Consider the following 16633-nt stretch of genomic DNA (forward strand, 5'->3'; position numbering starts at 1 on the left):
ACTACATATCGGGCCGAGACCAACCTCAGGCCCAAATCAACGTTACCCTCGCATAAGAGGAAAATCCTAATTCACATCAAGGTACGTGCATTATATATACGAGACGATTATACTATTAAAGACTAACTTTAGTATCGGAGTCTTTTTTGCAGTCGACGTACCCAGCAAAGAAGGCTTACCAATCTTGCCTAGCAGATCGTCCCCCTTGACCGATCTCCGGTAATGGATAATATGTTAGACTTAGATTTCAATTTTATACAGAACCGATCTATATATTCAAAATTTAGTCTGATCTATTTTTATCCCTATTTTACATGTAGCATCGGAGTGTATTTTTGCATACAAATTAATAAATTTTTTTAGTGTACCTTTATATTTTAATTTGAATAGTGAATTATTTGCATTAATCTAATAGTAAAAGTTAGAACAGTATCCTCACAATCAAACTAGTTTTTTTTAGTCATTTTTAAAAAATAATTAATGACTCTTTCTAACCAATTTATAGTTACTATTATACCCCAACTCTAAATGAATAAACTTGGATTGATCGATTCAACCTATTAATCCAAGACTCAGTCACCTAATCAGTCTGAGTTGCATATTGGATTGAACACTTTTGAACTCGTGCAATCTGATTCTGTTTTGAAAACAAATCGGTTACTCGACCCAGCTGAGTCATGCATGATTAAGTTTTATTCCAAAAAGTCATACGATGTCGTTTTATAATTAAAAATGAAAATTAAGAAATAAGAAGTGTTTTTAGTCGTGCTCTCCCAAACCCTATACGAGTTACAGGTTATGAAGTTAAAAAGTAAAATATAATACGGTGTCGTTTCAATTGTTTAGAATTAGGGTTGTGCACACCAGATACAAGCCCACAAAAGTATAACCGTTTTGCTTGCTCGTCTTGGAGGAGCAACCACGCTGAGACCCCTTTGCCCAGAATCGTGCAATTCATCACGAAATCGCGATTTTTCGATTCCATCAGTGATTCGGAATCATTGGGTCCGTGATTACTAACTACCATTATCCGAAGTAGTAAGTTATTATATTATACGAATGCCATAATTTCATGTTAAAATGCAACATTTATCCTGTTATTTAGGCACTATACTGTTAATTCTGTCTATGCAAATTTTCTTGTATTTTCATTCCTGCTTTCACTTTTCAATTTTTAATTATTCAACTGTTATTTTGTTTTCAATTTTCAAAGATTTGTACAGTAGACACCCAAATTGACCTTTTCTTTTTGTTCTCTGATACATTTCTCCCACAACCAAAGCCAATTTGCGGATGCTTCATGCCTGGGACTAAATGCATTCTAAATTTTCTGAGAACTAAAGTCATAATGTAAATGCTTGTGTTTTAGAGTACAAAAATTGGGATTTACTCAAAGATAAGTTAAATAAAATGATCTCAAACATGCAGGCAGCTATATATTGCTGTGGTTGGTAAAATACTAAGAAGCCAGCAGTTGGCTTTGTGACTTTGGTTTTGTGTTTTTCAACTTTTTTGATTTCGTTCCTCTTCTCCCTCTTTTGTAATACTTACAGCTGCTGGTAATGACAGATTGATTTGTTTGCTTATTTATTTTTCAACCAAATTTGTGGTACATAATGATCTACTACCGAACTTGTTGAATTTGCAGTGGTTGCATTTGATAATTGGGAGATTTTATTCACCAGGTTTTCATCACTATACAAATAAAACAGTAGATTAGATCCATTTGCTTGAGTTCAAATTGAAGGAGAAAATATGGCTGGGCAAACAAACCATGAGCTTTCACTGTTTTCAGCAGAGGAGGTATAGTATTGTCATATCTTTTGTTTGTCTAATTGACATTGTTTAAAATTTGTGAATATTTATTGATATATTATGGTTTTGTCTGTCACTCAGCTTGAGTTCATTGCTGAGGATGAGACCGTGGACATTGTACCCAATCTAAAAATGGGTCCTCTCAATTTCATTTCTGTAAGCAATAATTCAAACACCTTAGCAGCGGTTCTATTAGCAGATACATACACATTAACCTTTCTTATTTATTAACAATGGCAGGGAGATTTTGGCCCATTTACACCACAGATTGTTACACAAGTCCCATTGTGGCTGGCCATTGCTCTCAAGAAGAGAGGCAAGTGCTCCATTCGCCCTCCTCAATGGATGTCTGTTGGTGAGCTTTCTCTCTTATTCCTCCCTTCCACTCCCAACATTCTAACAATGACAATGTTTTATCTGTGGACAAACTCATAAGTTAGAGGTGTTGAATTGTAAAATTAAGGTTTTTTGTGGAATGTGTTCATAATTTATATTTTTGTTTCAACAATTTCATGCTAGCTTTACCCTGTTTTACTTGACATGCATTAAAACTGCAAGCTTGTGTGTTAAATGCTATATTGGGTCATGGTATTCAACTGTATGTTCTTATACTGCTTGATTTTGCTCATGACTGGAAATCAGCTGGTTTATAATGTGAATAACTTTTATATTTAAAATTTTTCCTTTTCTTTGGTTGGTCTATACTTGATGTAGATATGGAGATTAGTGCTGCTTTGTTTTTTTTTTCTTTGGCTGGTTTAAAATTCATTGGGATTATTATGGTTGTGACTGTGTTAAGGAAAAAGTAGCAGTAAATATAGGCTTAACATTACTCCAATATTTTGTTTGTGACTAGAGAAGTTGACTCAAGTTTTCGAGGCAGAGCGAGAATCACAAGAGATGTCAGATCAATTGCCATTTCATTATGTGGAAATCTCAAGACTTCTTTTTGACCAGTAAGCCTAGAGACATTAATATCTTATTCCTTTAGAAACTGTTAGTTTTCTGTACTAACCTACTTTTCTTTTAATCTTTAGTGCACGTGACAACATTCCTGATGTTCATATGGTGAGTGATGAGTTTAAAAAAGTTGCACCTGTGATGCTCCAGGCTTTTCTCCTGATGATGGTGACTTATTTCTTCTGTACAGGTGAGGCCTCTGATTGAGGACATCCGAAATCTAAGGTTTCATAAAGTTCAGACTGACTTGGAAGCATTTAATGGTCGAACAATTGCTGTTAAGGTAATATTTCTATTTTTGGAGGTTTATTTGTTTGTAGAGGTCTGAATTCAGCTCTGATTGTAAAATGCATGTTGTTTTGAGTAGGATTTAATTTGATCTACTTAAAGAATTTTACACCTCCATCATACCATGTTGTATATTTCATTTGCTCCAGTGATTTATTTTTTCCTGTTTAGTACTAGGATTTATAGTTTTACACTAACAAGCAATCATTTGAATTCATCAAGTTCAAATTTAAACTTGTTTTGGTCCTTGTTGGAAAGTAGGTATATCCGTATATGACCATTCTCTGTCTAAAAAGGTAACTGACCAACAACTTACATGATTATGTTTCTTCCCTCATTTGTGCTTCTGCTAAACAGAGTTTTTCAAGAAAGTTTCCTTCTCACTAAATTTAAGAAAACAAAAAGTGGAAGGATGTGAGCATAATAATCTTGTAATTAGCAGTAGGATTTATAGTTTTACGCTAACAAGCAATCATTTGAATTCATTAAGTTCAAATTTAAACTTGTTTTGGTCCTTTTTGGAAAGTAGGTATATCCGTATATGACCATTCTCTGTATAAAAAGGTAACTGACCAACAACTTACATGATTATGTTTCTTCTCTCTTTGTGCTTCTGCTAAACAGAGTTTTTCAAGAAAGTTTCCTTCTCACTAAATTTAAGTAAACAAAAAGTGGAAGGATGTTAGCATAATAATCTTGTAATTAGCAGTAGTATCACAACAATCAAAACCAGGATAGATTTTAAATTTCGAATCTTAAGTTTGTTTTGTGCTGCATGTTTCATTCATATTAGGACGTTGATATAGTGAATGCACTAAACAAGACAATTCGTTCCCCTCATAGACGGCCACTACGTGATGTAGTTGATGTCATATACGGCATTCTTCTTAGAGAGTCTCATAATTGCCTCCATAATCATAAAATTATTTTCAAATTGGGAGTGGGGAAAGATTAGGATGTTTCACTTGACTTTTAATAACTGCTTCAACAACATGATGAATTTACCTTCGTTAAGTCTTTTTGTAGTGTTTTGGTATGAGTGAGAAGCTGGCTGGAGAACACAGGCCATTAGTCTCATTACTCGTCTATTTATTTGTCTGTTTGCAATGCACCTCATTACATGTTCTTGTATATTGCAGATAAAAAATTTATCAGCAATGGAAGTGAATATTGTTCGTCCATTTATTGGAAGAGCTTTACAGGCATTTTATAAGCATGATAGCCCAGAGTTGATACCAGACCCAGAGAGAGTTTCTGACAGGCGCCCCCAAGATGTCAACAATGCCCCAAGAGTATGTTTTATATACACTTGGCAATATTTTCCGCATATACATAACTTCTGTTTATGCTTCAGATGACTAGGAAATTTCTTTGAAGCTATAGATACCCTTTTACAGTCCTATTCATTTTTTATATCATTGATACAAATTCATAATGTCTAAATTATAATTGATGATATAGGGAAAAAGGTTTGGTATATCACATGCATTATCTCATTCAAAGGAAAGACTTTTAATGAAATTGATATTATTGCTTTGCAGAGACAACTACGAAGATAGTCGTGTATCACCTTTTTGGTAACATCTCTTCTAGAATCGTTGTATCTGGCCAGCTTCAAAGGTGCATCTCTTCTTAAAAATACTTCTCAGCTATCTTTGTTGCTGAATTCACTGTAAAAGAATAGCTTGAGGCCTAGTTGGATCTTCAGAAAGCAATGTGGTTCCTCCGAAAATATTCTCATAATTATTTTTTAAGAACTATGCACTTCATTGGAATTAGCATGGTTACACTTACACCCATACACTTGTATGTAGTTAATTCTATTATTAGTATTAAATATTTAATGTCAATCTTGTACTTGCTATTCTAGTTAGAAATTATAATTGAGAATGAAATATAAATGACTTGGGAGGGAGGGAGGGGGAGGGGGCAGATCCTCCACAGTTTTGAAAAAACTGGATGAAATCAGTCATCCTTTATTTTTACTATTTGATAAATTTACTCATTAAAAAAAATAATAAAAATATATTAATGATTGAGATTCTTTCAATTGGACACTCCAGTTTTTCCAATTGTAGGGACGATTTATAGTTCCGGTCTATTATTGGAAGGGAAAAGGAACATTGCCTGGCACCTGATTATTATGGATAAAACTTGCATGCTGAATCTGTTTAGATAGAAGTTTATAAATTATTTTGAGAATTTTTCTACTGAAAAATATTCCTTATTTTCAGTAGAGAAATTTTCAAAAATGTTTATAATTTGTATCTAAAGTGACAATATGTCATGTTATGCGATTTATATGCTATCGCAGGATTTGACAATTTCTTTTTTGTGCCTTAGACTGACGGGGTCGTTAAGCTTTTTTCTGAAATGGAGAGGGTCTGCAAATCTTACGAAGGAACGAGTGATAATCAAATGCTGATACATGTTTAACTATTAATGCTTTACAACCATGCGAATTGCTTGTTTACTATCAAACCATAAACCAACATTTACTAACAAGAAATGTGCTCATTCATCCATGGAAAATCCTCCTCTTTGTTAACGTGATATAACTTAATATAACTAGTAGAGTTGGGTCCAAAAAGGAGTTTAACCTAACTCTGCTCCACTTAACATATTTCGATGTGCATCATAATGTGCAAAATATTATGTTCTCGGAAAAAAAAATGACCAAACAGTAAACTTGTTGCTCGAAGGTATTTTTTTTCTCTTATTTATACATGAGTATCAACTTGATATCAAAGGGTTTATAACACTCAATTACCTTTCTTCTATCAACTGAGTTATATCCCAATTCATACTCACATATCGTTTGATGGAATAAAAAGAGCACCGATGAGAGAAACAAGTTATTAAGTAACTTTTACTAAGTGTTACACCACTCAATAACTTTATATTAATTTTGAATTTTGAAAATCTAACCGTTAGATTGAAAGTTCATATCTCTTAGATTATATATATCAAATTTTGTTAAATTTGAACAACAACTTGAAGGTAATCAAAGTGTTCATATTTTAGTGTATTTTGAAATGAATATATTACGTCAATTTTGTTTTATGAGAATGAAGTATCAAATCATTTTGGATTAATATAAAATTTTGTATATATGATTTAAGAGATATGAACTTTCAATCTAACGGTTGGATTTTCAAAATTTAATATAAAGTTATTAAGCGGTGTAACACTTAGTAAAAGTTACACCACTCAATAACTTTATATTAATTTTGAATTTTGAAAATCTAACTGTTAGATTGAAAGTTCGTATCTCTTAGATCATATATATCAAATTTTGTTAAATTTGAACAACTTGAAGGTAATCAAAGTGTTCATATTTTAGTGTATTTTGAAATGAATATATTACGTCAATTTTGTTTTATGAGAATGAAGTATCAAATTATTTTGGATTAATATAAAATTTTGTATATATGATTTAAGAGATATGAACTTTCAATCTAACGGTTGGATTTTCAAAATTTAATATAAAGTTATTAAGCGGTGTAACACTTAGTAAAAGTTACACCACTCAATAACTTTATATTAATTTTGAATTTTGAAAATCTAACTGTTAGATTGAAAGTTCGTATCTCTTAGATCATATATATCAAATTTTGTTAAATTTGAACAACAACTTGAAGGTAATCAAAGTGTTCATATTTTAGTGTATTTTGAAATGAATATATTACGTCAATTTTGTTTTATGAGAATGAAGTATCAAATCATTTTGGATTAATATAAAATTTTGTATATATGATCTAAGAGATATGAGCTTTCAATCTAACGGTTGGATTTTCAAAATTCACATTTAATATAAAGTTATTAAGCGGTGTAACACTTAGTAAAAGTTACACCGGTGTCGTTTGAACCCTTTTCTATATGAGGAGGGTTCAAACGACACCGGTGTAACTTTTACTAAGTGTTACACCACTCAATAACTTTATATTAATTTTGAATTTTGAAAATCTAACCGTTAGATTGAAAGTTTATATCTCTTAGATCATATATATCAAATTTTGTTAAATTTGAACAACAACTTGAAGGTAATCAAAGTGTTCATATTTTAGTGTATTTTGAAATGAATATATTACATCAATTTTGTTTTATGAGAATGAAGTATCAAATCATTTTGGATTAATATAAAATTTTGTATATATGATCTAAGAGATATGAACTTTCAATCTAACGGTTAGATTTTCAAAATTCACATTTAATATAAAGTTATTAAGCGGTGTAACACTTAGTAAAAGTTACACCGGTGTCGTTTGAACCCTCCTCATATATATATATATATATATATATATATATATATATATTAGCCTCTGTAAAAAATTCTTATCGATTTTAAATCATGAAAAGTTGAGTCTTTTGTGTTTTAGTCTTGAATGTTGTCTTTCATTTCTATAATATTTAATCTATCTTGACTTATTCATATACAATAATGATTAACTTAACATGGATAATGAATAAAAAAATAACATAGATAAAATGTGATAGATATTAAAATCAAACAATAAAGACTATGAAAAAAAAAATATTTTTTCAATAACTAAAACCGAATAACTATTTTATATAAAAATTAAAATCGAAAAAAGCATATATTACAAAGACAAAAAATTATTCAAATGAATAAGAAAAAAAAAAAACTGAAAGTTTACAACATAGACTAAAGCAGTGATAGAATTAAAAGGTGCAAAAATGCTTTACTGGTCCCTCTACTCTCCAAACCCTACTCACCCTAGACTAGAGTCCGATTGGTTCAGTGTGAATTGTTAATCACATATGAAAATTAATTTTGAGCGTAGAATTATAAATTTAGGTAAATAAAATTTTAAAATTAATTTTATTTAAATAAAAAACTAACAATAATTACTTAATTTTCATGATTTAAAATCAATTTTGTTAATAGCATGTTACAAATTAATTCTAACCATTTTAACGAGGCACATAGTTAACCGCTAAAATTTCAAGTCCATCAGAGACTGAAGCAGTGAAAGAAGTTTGGTGGCAATGGCAACTCTTAATTCCTCCTTCTACCTTTCCAATCTTCTCTGGTGATGCTTCTCGATTCACATAAACGCTTCTCATTCACATTTTCTCAAACCCTAATTTCCAATTCACTATTCCTCATTTTTTCTTTCTCAAACTCACCCTCATGCAATCAATTATACATCGTGCTATTGTTGTTCCTCATTCCCGTTGCATATTATCTTGTGCCTCTTCAAATTTGTGTTCTTCTCTTGGAACTAGACACTTTTCCCATAAACAACAATGTGAAGAAGAAATTACCAGATACATGAACATTCTCGCTGCAAGACTTGGCAAAGGAAGCAGCGAGGAAGAAACCCTTCAAACCCTATTCAGTGACCGAGCTTGTGATGCCATACCCCTCTCCCAGAAGCTTGTTCACCACTTGCTAGTGCGATACAAGGATGATTGGAAATCTGCATTGGCGGTATTCAAATGGGCCGGTTCGCGATCGAGCTTTGAACATTCGCCGGAGTCTTATGATATGATGGTAGACATTTTGGGTAGAATGAAGGTTATGGAAAAGTTGAAATTTTTATTGGGAGAAATGCGTGAAGGGGGTTTTGTCACTTTGAATACTGTGGCCAAGGTAATGAGACGGTTTGCTGGGGCAGGGCAGTGGGTAGATGCTGTGAGGGTGTTTGATGAATTGCATACTTTTGGGTTGGAGAAGAACACAGATTCCATGAACTTGTTGCTGGATACCTTGTGCAAAGAGCAATTTGTGGAACAAGCTCGTGAGATTTTCTTGGAGCTGAAGCAGCACATTGCTCCGAATGCTCACACGTTCAACATATTCATTCATGGATGGTGCAAAGTCTGCCGTGTGGACGAGGCGCATTGGACGATCCAAGAGATGAAAGGGTATGGTGTTCGCCCTTGCGTTATAAGCTATTCCACCATCATTCGGTGTTACTGTCAAGAAGGGAATTTCAGCAGGGTGTATGAGCTTCTTGATGAAATGCAGGCTCAAGGTTGCTCCCCAAATGTGATAACTTACACTACTGTGATGTGTGCATTGGCAAAGGCTGAAAAATTTGAGGAAGCTTTGGAAGTAGCTGAGAGAATGACGTCTTCTGGATGTAGGCCTGATACACTTTTCTGCAATTCGTTCATTTATACATTGGGGAGAGCAGGAAGAGTAGATGAGGCTAACTATGTTTTCAAGGTGGCAATGCCTAAGGCTGGTGTTGCCCCAAATACATCTACTTATTCTTCAATGATTTCTATGTTATGTTATCATGCACAAGAAAAGAGAGCTTTTGAAATACTTAAGGAGATGGAAAATTCAGGCAATTGTAAGCCTGATCTTCAGACTTACCACCCATTAATCAAGTCTTGCTTTAGAACTGGAAATATAGACAGTTTGTTGAATGACATATTAAATGACATGATTAATAAACATCATCTCAGTCTTGATCTTTCGACCTATACACTGCTAATTCACGGGCTTTGTAGGGCAGATCGATGCAATTGGGCATTCTCTCTGTTTGAGGAGATGATTGATCAGGATATAATACCTAGATACAGAACTTGCCATTTACTATTGGATGAAGTCAAGCAGAAAAATATGTATCAAGCTGCTGAGAAAATTGAGGATCTGATGAAAAATTTGTGAATGCTCAAGTATTTTATTTGTGTGCCCACAATACCTTGATGCACCTTATTTTAACTATTTGATACAAAACCATGACAACAAAAGAAGATAATGACTTGAAATTTTTTTATTAGTGTATCATAGGCTCAAGTGCTCACATTTCTTATCTGCTAAGCCTTCTAGTGCTCAGACATTTTTTGAATATTAGTATTTTATATGGTAATGGCAGCTCTTTACAATTGCAACCTGAGTATGACCTAGATCAAGTGGTCTGGGAATGGAAAAGAAACAAGAATGGTTGCGGCCATAAATTTGGAACCAGAGACAACCAAGAATGGAAAAACGGAGGGCTAGTAGCAAGTCTTCATTTTTTATCAGGAACCAGAAGTGGAGTGGTCCAATGGATTAAGTAAAGAGGTCCAGTGGAGTGCCTCTTCTCCCTCTCTTGTACTACTTACAGCTGTTGTTAATGACAGACAGATTTTATTCTTTTTTTTTTTTTCAACCCAAATTTGTAGTAGATAATGATATACTTCAAAGAACCACTAGGGTGGGCCTAGTGGTGGGGGGTTGGGGTAGTATTTACGGGGTATTAGGTTTGCCCCAGGTGCCATCTTTGTAATTCTGATGGATATAAAAAAAATGATATACTACTGAACTTGTTGAGTTTGCTGTGGTTGCGTTTGTTAATTATGATATTTATTCACCAGGTTTTCTTCTCCATACAAGAAGAATATTAGATTTGATCCATTTGGTTCAGTTCAAATTGAATGAGAAAAGATGGTTGGGCAATCAAACTATAAGCTTCCTCTGTTTTCAGCAGAGGAGGTATGCTATTATAGCTTATATTTCTTTAATTGACATTGTTTAATTTTTTTTAACATATTATGGTTTTTCCTGTCAGCTTGAGTTCGTTGCAGAGGATGAGATTGTGGACATTGTACCCAATCTCAAAATGGGCCCTCTCAATTTCATTTCTGTAATCAATTATTTAAACACCTCAACGTTGGTTCATTTTTCTGATACATTACATGTACATTACGCTTTCTCTTTCTTATTTATTAACAATGTCTGGGAGATTTTGACCATTTACGCTACAGATTATTACTCAAGTCCCACTGTGGCTGGCCATTGCTCTCAAGAAGAGAGGCAAGTGCTCCATTTGCCCTCCTTAATGGATGTCTGTTGGTGAGCTTTCTCTCTTATTCCCCCCTTCCCATCCCACCAATCTAACAATGACAATGTTTTATCTGTGGACAAACAAGTTAGAGGTGCTGATAGTAATATGAAGGTTATTTGTAGAATGTGCTCATAGTTTAGATTTTTGTTGAACAATTTCATGCTAGTTTTTCCCCGTTTTACACAATATGCATCAAAACTGCAAGCTTGTGTGTTAAATGCTATTTTGGGTCATGGCATTCAACTTTTTTGTTTTTACATTGCTTGATTCATGACACAGGAAATTAGCTGGTTTATAATGTGAATAACTTTTCTGTAAAATATTTTCCTTTTCTTTGGGTGGTTGATACTCATGTAGATATGTAGAGTAGTGCTGCTTTTTTTTTTCTTTTTTTTTTTTTCTCTCTCTCTCTTTGGCTGGTTTAAAATTCATTGGATCATTATGGTTTGTGCGTCAGGAACCAAGGTATCAAATAATTAAGGTGGTTGAACTAGTACTGATATTTATCTATGAATAGAGGAAAATTCCTCTATATACAGTGGAATATAAGAGAAATATCCAACAGAGAAACATAAAACAATGGCTATGGAGGGAGATAATCTCCTACAAAGTATGAAGTAGCAGCTAATCAAGTAAAACTAGAAAGCAAATACCAGATAATTAGAAGATCCATCCTCTCCTCAAAATCAATCCCCTCCTCTCTGCCACTCGAATCCCTTTCCCCGTTTCTAACTACCAAAATACTGTAAATTACAAAACCCCTTTTTAATTTATAGTTAGCGATGAAAAACACGTGAATTAGCTACTATCATCAACCTTTTTTCAACATTTTGGGCTGGTACAGTAAACCCCAAGTATATTGAGATCTGTGTGTGAAGTAGTAAATTATTATATTATATGAGCGGCATAGTTTTATATTAAAATGCAAGTTTTATCCCCTTTTTTTAGGCACTACATGTTAATTCTATCTATTCAATGTAATTCTTCCTGTCAAATATATAAATGTTAAATGCTTCGGTGACTGATAGGATTCCTTAAAGGTAAATTTTCATGTATTTTCATTTTCTGCTTTCACGTTTTAATTTTTCATTATAAAACTGTTACTTTGTTTTCAATTTGATTTCTATTTTCAAAGATTTGTACAGTAGACACCAAAAATAACATTTTTTTGGTTCTCTGATGCGTTTCTCCCAGAACCAATTTGAGGATGCTTCTTGGGTGGGACTAAATGCTTTCTAAATTTTCTGAGAACTAGAAATTGAGTACAAAAATTGGGATTTGCTAAAAAATAAATTAAATAAAAAGATCTCAAACATGCAGGCTGCCTATGTAATGTATATAGCTGGGTTGGTAAAATATTAAAAATTCAGCAGTTGGCTGTCTTTAGTTTTGTGTTTTCAACCTTTGCTTCTTTGTTTCTGTTTACACTATGCCTAAGATAATGATTGAAAGAAGTTTACACTACCATCATACCATGTTTATTTCAGTTACTCCAGTGATTTTTTTCTCTCCTGTTCACTACAAGGATTTAGAGTTTGCCACTAACAAACAATCATATTTGAATTCATCACGTTCAAATTTACGCTTGTTTCTGGTCCTTGTTGGAAGGTAGGCACACCATTCTCTGGTCTAAAGTTTACTGACCAGCATAGAAGGCCACTATGTGATATAGTTAATGTCAAGTACTGCATTCTACTTAGAGAGGCTCATAATTGTTTCCATAATAATTGTAAAATTAATTTTAAATTGGGAGTGGGGAAAGATTGGGATGTTTGTTTTCTTACACTTAATTTTTAGTAATTTCCTTGAGAATCGGATGCATCCCATTTAATTGTTAAATGTTATTTTTTTATATTTTATTTGTAACTTAGAACGTGTTTGTTTCATAGCTTAAAATATTCTTCCTGAGAATGTGGGGTTGGGAATGTAGAATTCTAACGTTTGTTTCGAGTTTTTTATAATGTTTGGGTATGAGTGAGATTAGCTGGCTGGATTAGTCTCATTACACGTCTATTTATTTGTCTGCTGGCAATGCACCTCATTACATGTTCTTGTATATTGAAGATCCAAAATTTATCTGCAATGGAAGTGAATATTGTTCGTCCATTTATTGGAAGAGCTTTACAGGCTTTTCTTACGCATGATTGTCCAAGTTGATACCAGACCCAGAGAGTTTCTGACAGGCGTCCCCAAGATGTCAACAATGGCCCAAGAGTATGTTTTATACTCACTTGACAATGTTTTCTGCATTCATATAATATAACTTTTGTTTATGCTTCAGATGACTAGGGAATTTCTTTAAAGCTATAGACCTTTTACAGTCCTACTCATTTTTTTTATATCATTGATACAAATTCAATGGCTAAACTATAATTGATGATAAGGAAAAAGGTTTGGTATATCACATTCACATGCATTATCTTCATTCAAAGGAAAGAGTTTTAATGCAACTGATATTTTTGCTTTGCAGAGACAACTACAAAGACAGTCGTGTATCACCTTTTTGGTAACATCTCTTCTAGAATCGTAGTATCTGGCCAGCTTCAAAGGCGCATCTCTTCTTAAAAATACTTCCCAGCTATCTTTGTTGCTGATTTCACTGTAAAAGAATAGCTCGAGGCCTAGTTGGATCTTCGGAAAGCAATGTGGTTCCTCTCAAAATATCCTCATAATGATTGTTAAGAACTACAAAAAAAAAATGCACTTCATGCGAATTAGCATTGTTACACCCTATATACTTGTAGTTAGTTCTATTAGTAGTGTTAAATATTTAATGTCTATCTTGTGCTTGGTATTCTAGTTAGAAATTTTAGTTGAGAAGGAAATAATTCATATTTGCACCCATATTGTGTAATGCCTCCACATATCCAAACACTTTAAAGGTCATGAGCTATCCCTTGATAATTGTTCGTTGGTTATTCAATAATTAATTAAAACCCTTTGATTTCGCTTTACTTTGGCACATACTATCTTCTTCCTTGGATTACTCAATAATTTTCTTCTTTGGCTTCATTAATAACTTTTTTAAGGAGATATAGGAATATCTTCACTTATTTGGAACCCATGAAGTTAACTTAGATGTATAGGTTCTCTACTGATGTGGTTGGTGTTCGATAGTAAGTTAACTCATGAAGTTTAGTGATGATCAAAAGTAAAATATATAGGTTTAGGTCTAAAATGGACAATATCTTGAAGACATTTTTATAATACCTTATAAATAACACCATATAATAAACCCCTTGAAAAATATAACCAACAAACAAAATGCATAACATACTCTAACACATCAAATCCTGGGTTAGTGACCTTGCATATGTGGATCATGGAAAATTCCTTGTCTCTAAACATTGGACATGCCCATATAGACATCAGGTTGCAACTGGAAAATATTAACATGTCATCGTTAGCAGCAGCTAATCGAATAAGAAAATGTTTCTTAATCAAACTTCGTCTCTTTCATGTTCATCAGAGAAATTAGAAATGCAAGGAAGATATATATTTTTAAGTGTGAAAAAAAGGAAGTAATCCGCGGGGCAAAAGGAAAAAGAAACAAATAATTACCTGGTTAACAAGATGATTTTCATGGTCATAACCGATCATATTAAAATGGTGTAGGAATAGGAGAACCTCAACTTGAAACTCTTTCTCCCCTGAGAAATCATAGCTTTTTTTATCCCTCTAAATATAGTATAAGAATCTGTTTAAACTGTTGCCATAACAGAGAGAAAAATCCAATTTTATTGACAACAATATGGAAGAATATAACACACGGCAGACTCTAAAAATGTGCTATGTGAAGTAAAGATGATTGATATTCTCAATCTACGTAAGATGTTGAAATCATTAACATGTTATTTGGAGAGAAGCAAGATCTGCCAATAATAAGCATTTGAAGAAAACCACATTCCTGAATAACTTCACTAGCACTAGCACCATGCCCAAATTCAACTCAACATTTAATTTCTGCATTCAAACTCAATTCATTCCTCCATCTCTGGCGACCCTCAATCAATCCCCAGGCCCTAAAACAAGGCAGGGAAACCATAATGCCAAAAAATAAAAAAACGTAAATTGTTTTTTTGGACCATTTCTCAATTTGTGTTTGTCTACTGAAAACATGTTAATCTAAAACATGTTAATCTTCTCTGTATCGTTCCAATTTTATCGGATGTTACAAGCTATGTGATAATCTTGTGTTATATGAAAAGTGAATTATGCAACCATAAACGATGTGGAACTATAGACAAAGTCATGATGTAACTATTAACTAAAGCAAAATACACTATTTAATTTGAAATTTCATTTAATTTTCTGTTTATATCTCACTTGGCATTATTTCAAATTTTAGACAAAAAGGTCCTAAAATTCAAACCTAAGAGTTTGCCTATCTATACTAATACTAATATATAAAAGGGATATTCTTTTTAACAATCATTTTAGTCATTACATTTTGTTGATCATTAAAAAAAATAATATTTTTTTATCAAATTTAAGACTTCAACTCAAGACCTTGAAACTCATGAACTAATTATAGTATGAATTGGATCAACATACTTTTATTACTTAATTTTAATTTTATTTTTATTTTTAATAAAAATATGAAGTGTCTCGATCCTACTAATTTTTACAAAAATAGACATTCAGGAGAAAAAATAACGCTAATAGATATGATCATTGTAAGTCACAATGTCATACAATGAAAAATTTTCTGCAATATGATTAAAGTTCAAGGCAATATAATAATTTTTTTATAATTCTTCTTTGAACATTTTTAGATAAAATTTAATTTTTTTTATATTTTTCATCATATTAAGTAATCCATAAATTAATTTATATTATTGCTCTAATTTCTAACTTAAACACATTTATGATCTTTCAAATATCCTAATTATATGATTTTGATTTCTTAAGATTCAATTAAGTGATTTTAGTCTTTTTAAGTATTCTAATTATTCTATTAAAAATGTTTGACTAACTTTTCCTTTTAAGGAGAAAATAAGTAGGATCAAACACACTCCGAATGATAGAATATTTAACAAAAATGAATCTAAAACAGTAGTGACTCAATTGGTCACATGTCCTAGCTGGTTAAAAATGATGAAGGGTATTCAAATCCAAAATTCAGCAATATTGATCATTACAAATGTATAACATTAAACACTAATCATAAAGGCATTATATATAAAAAACGTGAACATAATTGTGCTTCAACATTTACATATCAGGAATAGCCGTCTCTAATATCAAGTAAAACCTGATAGTCAGTACATTGTCATCCTTGATCTATTATGATATATATATATATATATATATATATATATATATATATATATATATATATATATATATATATATATATATATATATATATATATATATATATATATATATATATATATATATAGATAGAGAGAGAGGAGAGATCCTTTTACTTCAGGAGTAAATCTACCTAAACTTATTCCGTTTAATCTACAACAAATTTCAACAATATATCTGTTCAATTTAAAATTTTTAATGCATAGATCAAATTTGCAAATTTTTAGAAAATTTAAAAATCATTTGATACTTTATTTCATTAATTCAAATTGACGGAAAATTATAAAATCATTTTATACATTGATTTGAATTAATGAAATGAAGTATCAAATGATTTTTGTACCTGCCTGAGGGTACACTCGTAATCTTCAGGGGAATATGAGGACCGAACGAGAGCTTTAGGTGGATTCTTCGGAGGGGGAGGTACCTGCAAAAGATACTCCGATGCT

The 16633-nt window shown here is 32.2% G+C and overlaps 2 protein-coding genes and 1 long non-coding RNA gene across 9 annotated transcripts; 2 read left to right on the plus strand and 1 right to left on the minus strand.

Annotated features, from left to right (window-relative positions):
- The first annotated feature begins 842 nt into the window (after positions 1 to 842).
- Positions 843 to 5686, plus strand: PSF2. Of its 3 annotated transcripts, XR_002241521.3 has the most exons (10): positions 843 to 1038; positions 1649 to 1803; positions 1897 to 1971; positions 2056 to 2170; positions 2672 to 2771; positions 2853 to 2883; positions 2966 to 3058; positions 4203 to 4355; positions 4605 to 4683; positions 5407 to 5686. XR_002241521.3 is itself a non-coding variant. In XM_020385029.3 (9 exons), the coding sequence occupies exons 2-9, from the start codon at positions 1756 to 1758 to the stop codon at positions 4620 to 4622; spliced, it is 633 nt and encodes a 210-aa protein (XP_020240618.1). In that variant the 5' UTR covers positions 844 to 1038; positions 1649 to 1755; the 3' UTR covers positions 4623 to 4913. The 3 variants fall into 3 exon arrangements, 2 of the variants coding, with proteins under 2 accessions (XP_020240618.1, XP_020240619.1); XM_020385029.3 differs by lacking the exon at positions 5407 to 5686 and having other exon boundaries at positions 844 to 1038; positions 4605 to 4913; XM_020385030.3 differs by lacking the exon at positions 5407 to 5686 and having other exon boundaries at positions 844 to 1038; positions 1686 to 1803; positions 4605 to 4913.
- Positions 5687 to 7562: 1876 nt separating this feature from the next.
- LOC109819328 (Tetratricopeptide repeat (TPR)-like superfamily protein) lies at positions 7563 to 13818 on the plus strand. Of its 4 annotated transcripts, none has more exons than XM_083072374.1 (3): positions 7563 to 10876; positions 12933 to 13082; positions 13339 to 13818. In XM_083072374.1, the coding sequence occupies exon 1, from the start codon at positions 8219 to 8221 to the stop codon at positions 9707 to 9709; it is 1491 nt and encodes a 496-aa protein (XP_082928500.1). In that variant the 5' UTR covers positions 7563 to 8218; the 3' UTR covers positions 9710 to 10876; positions 12933 to 13082; positions 13339 to 13818. The 4 variants fall into 4 exon arrangements, with proteins under 4 accessions (XP_082928500.1, XP_082928501.1, XP_020240624.1 ...); XM_083072375.1 differs by having other exon boundaries at positions 12996 to 13082; XM_020385035.3 differs by having other exon boundaries at positions 7563 to 10516; positions 10593 to 13082.
- LOC145956758 (uncharacterized) lies at positions 13010 to 15464 on the minus strand. 2 transcript variants are annotated; one of them, XR_014432990.1, is made up of 4 exons: positions 14430 to 15464; positions 14175 to 14247; positions 13368 to 13553; positions 13010 to 13112 (listed from the first exon to the last, which is right to left on the minus strand). It is a non-coding gene; the product is annotated as an uncharacterized LOC145956758 (long non-coding RNA). The 2 variants fall into 2 exon arrangements; XR_014432989.1 differs by having other exon boundaries at positions 14146 to 14247.
- Between the last annotated feature and the right edge of the window lie 1169 nt (positions 15465 to 16633).

This window comes from Cajanus cajan, chromosome 4, assembly GCF_000230855.2.
Source record: "Cajanus cajan strain Asha chromosome 4, NIPB_CcT2T_4, whole genome shotgun sequence".
In the NCBI taxonomy this organism is placed as follows: Eukaryota; Viridiplantae; Streptophyta; class Magnoliopsida; order Fabales; family Fabaceae; genus Cajanus; species Cajanus cajan.

Bases quoted from the DNA above. Each gene is read 5' to 3' on its own strand.
- PSF2 (XM_020385029.3), top strand. From the start codon at position 1,756: ATGGCTGGGCAAACAAACCATGAGCTTTCACTGTTTTCAGCAGAGGAG. The intron at 1,972-2,055 runs GTAAGCAATAAT...TAACAATGGCAG, and splicing joins GTCCTCTCAATTTCATTTCT to GGAGATTTTGGCCCATTTAC. The intron at 2,772-2,852 runs GTAAGCCTAGAG...TTTAATCTTTAG, and splicing joins TCAAGACTTCTTTTTGACCA to TGCACGTGACAACATTCCTG.
- LOC109819328 (XM_083072373.1), top strand. From the start codon at position 8,219: ATGCAATCAATTATACATCGTGCTATTGTTGTTCCTCATTCCCGTTGC.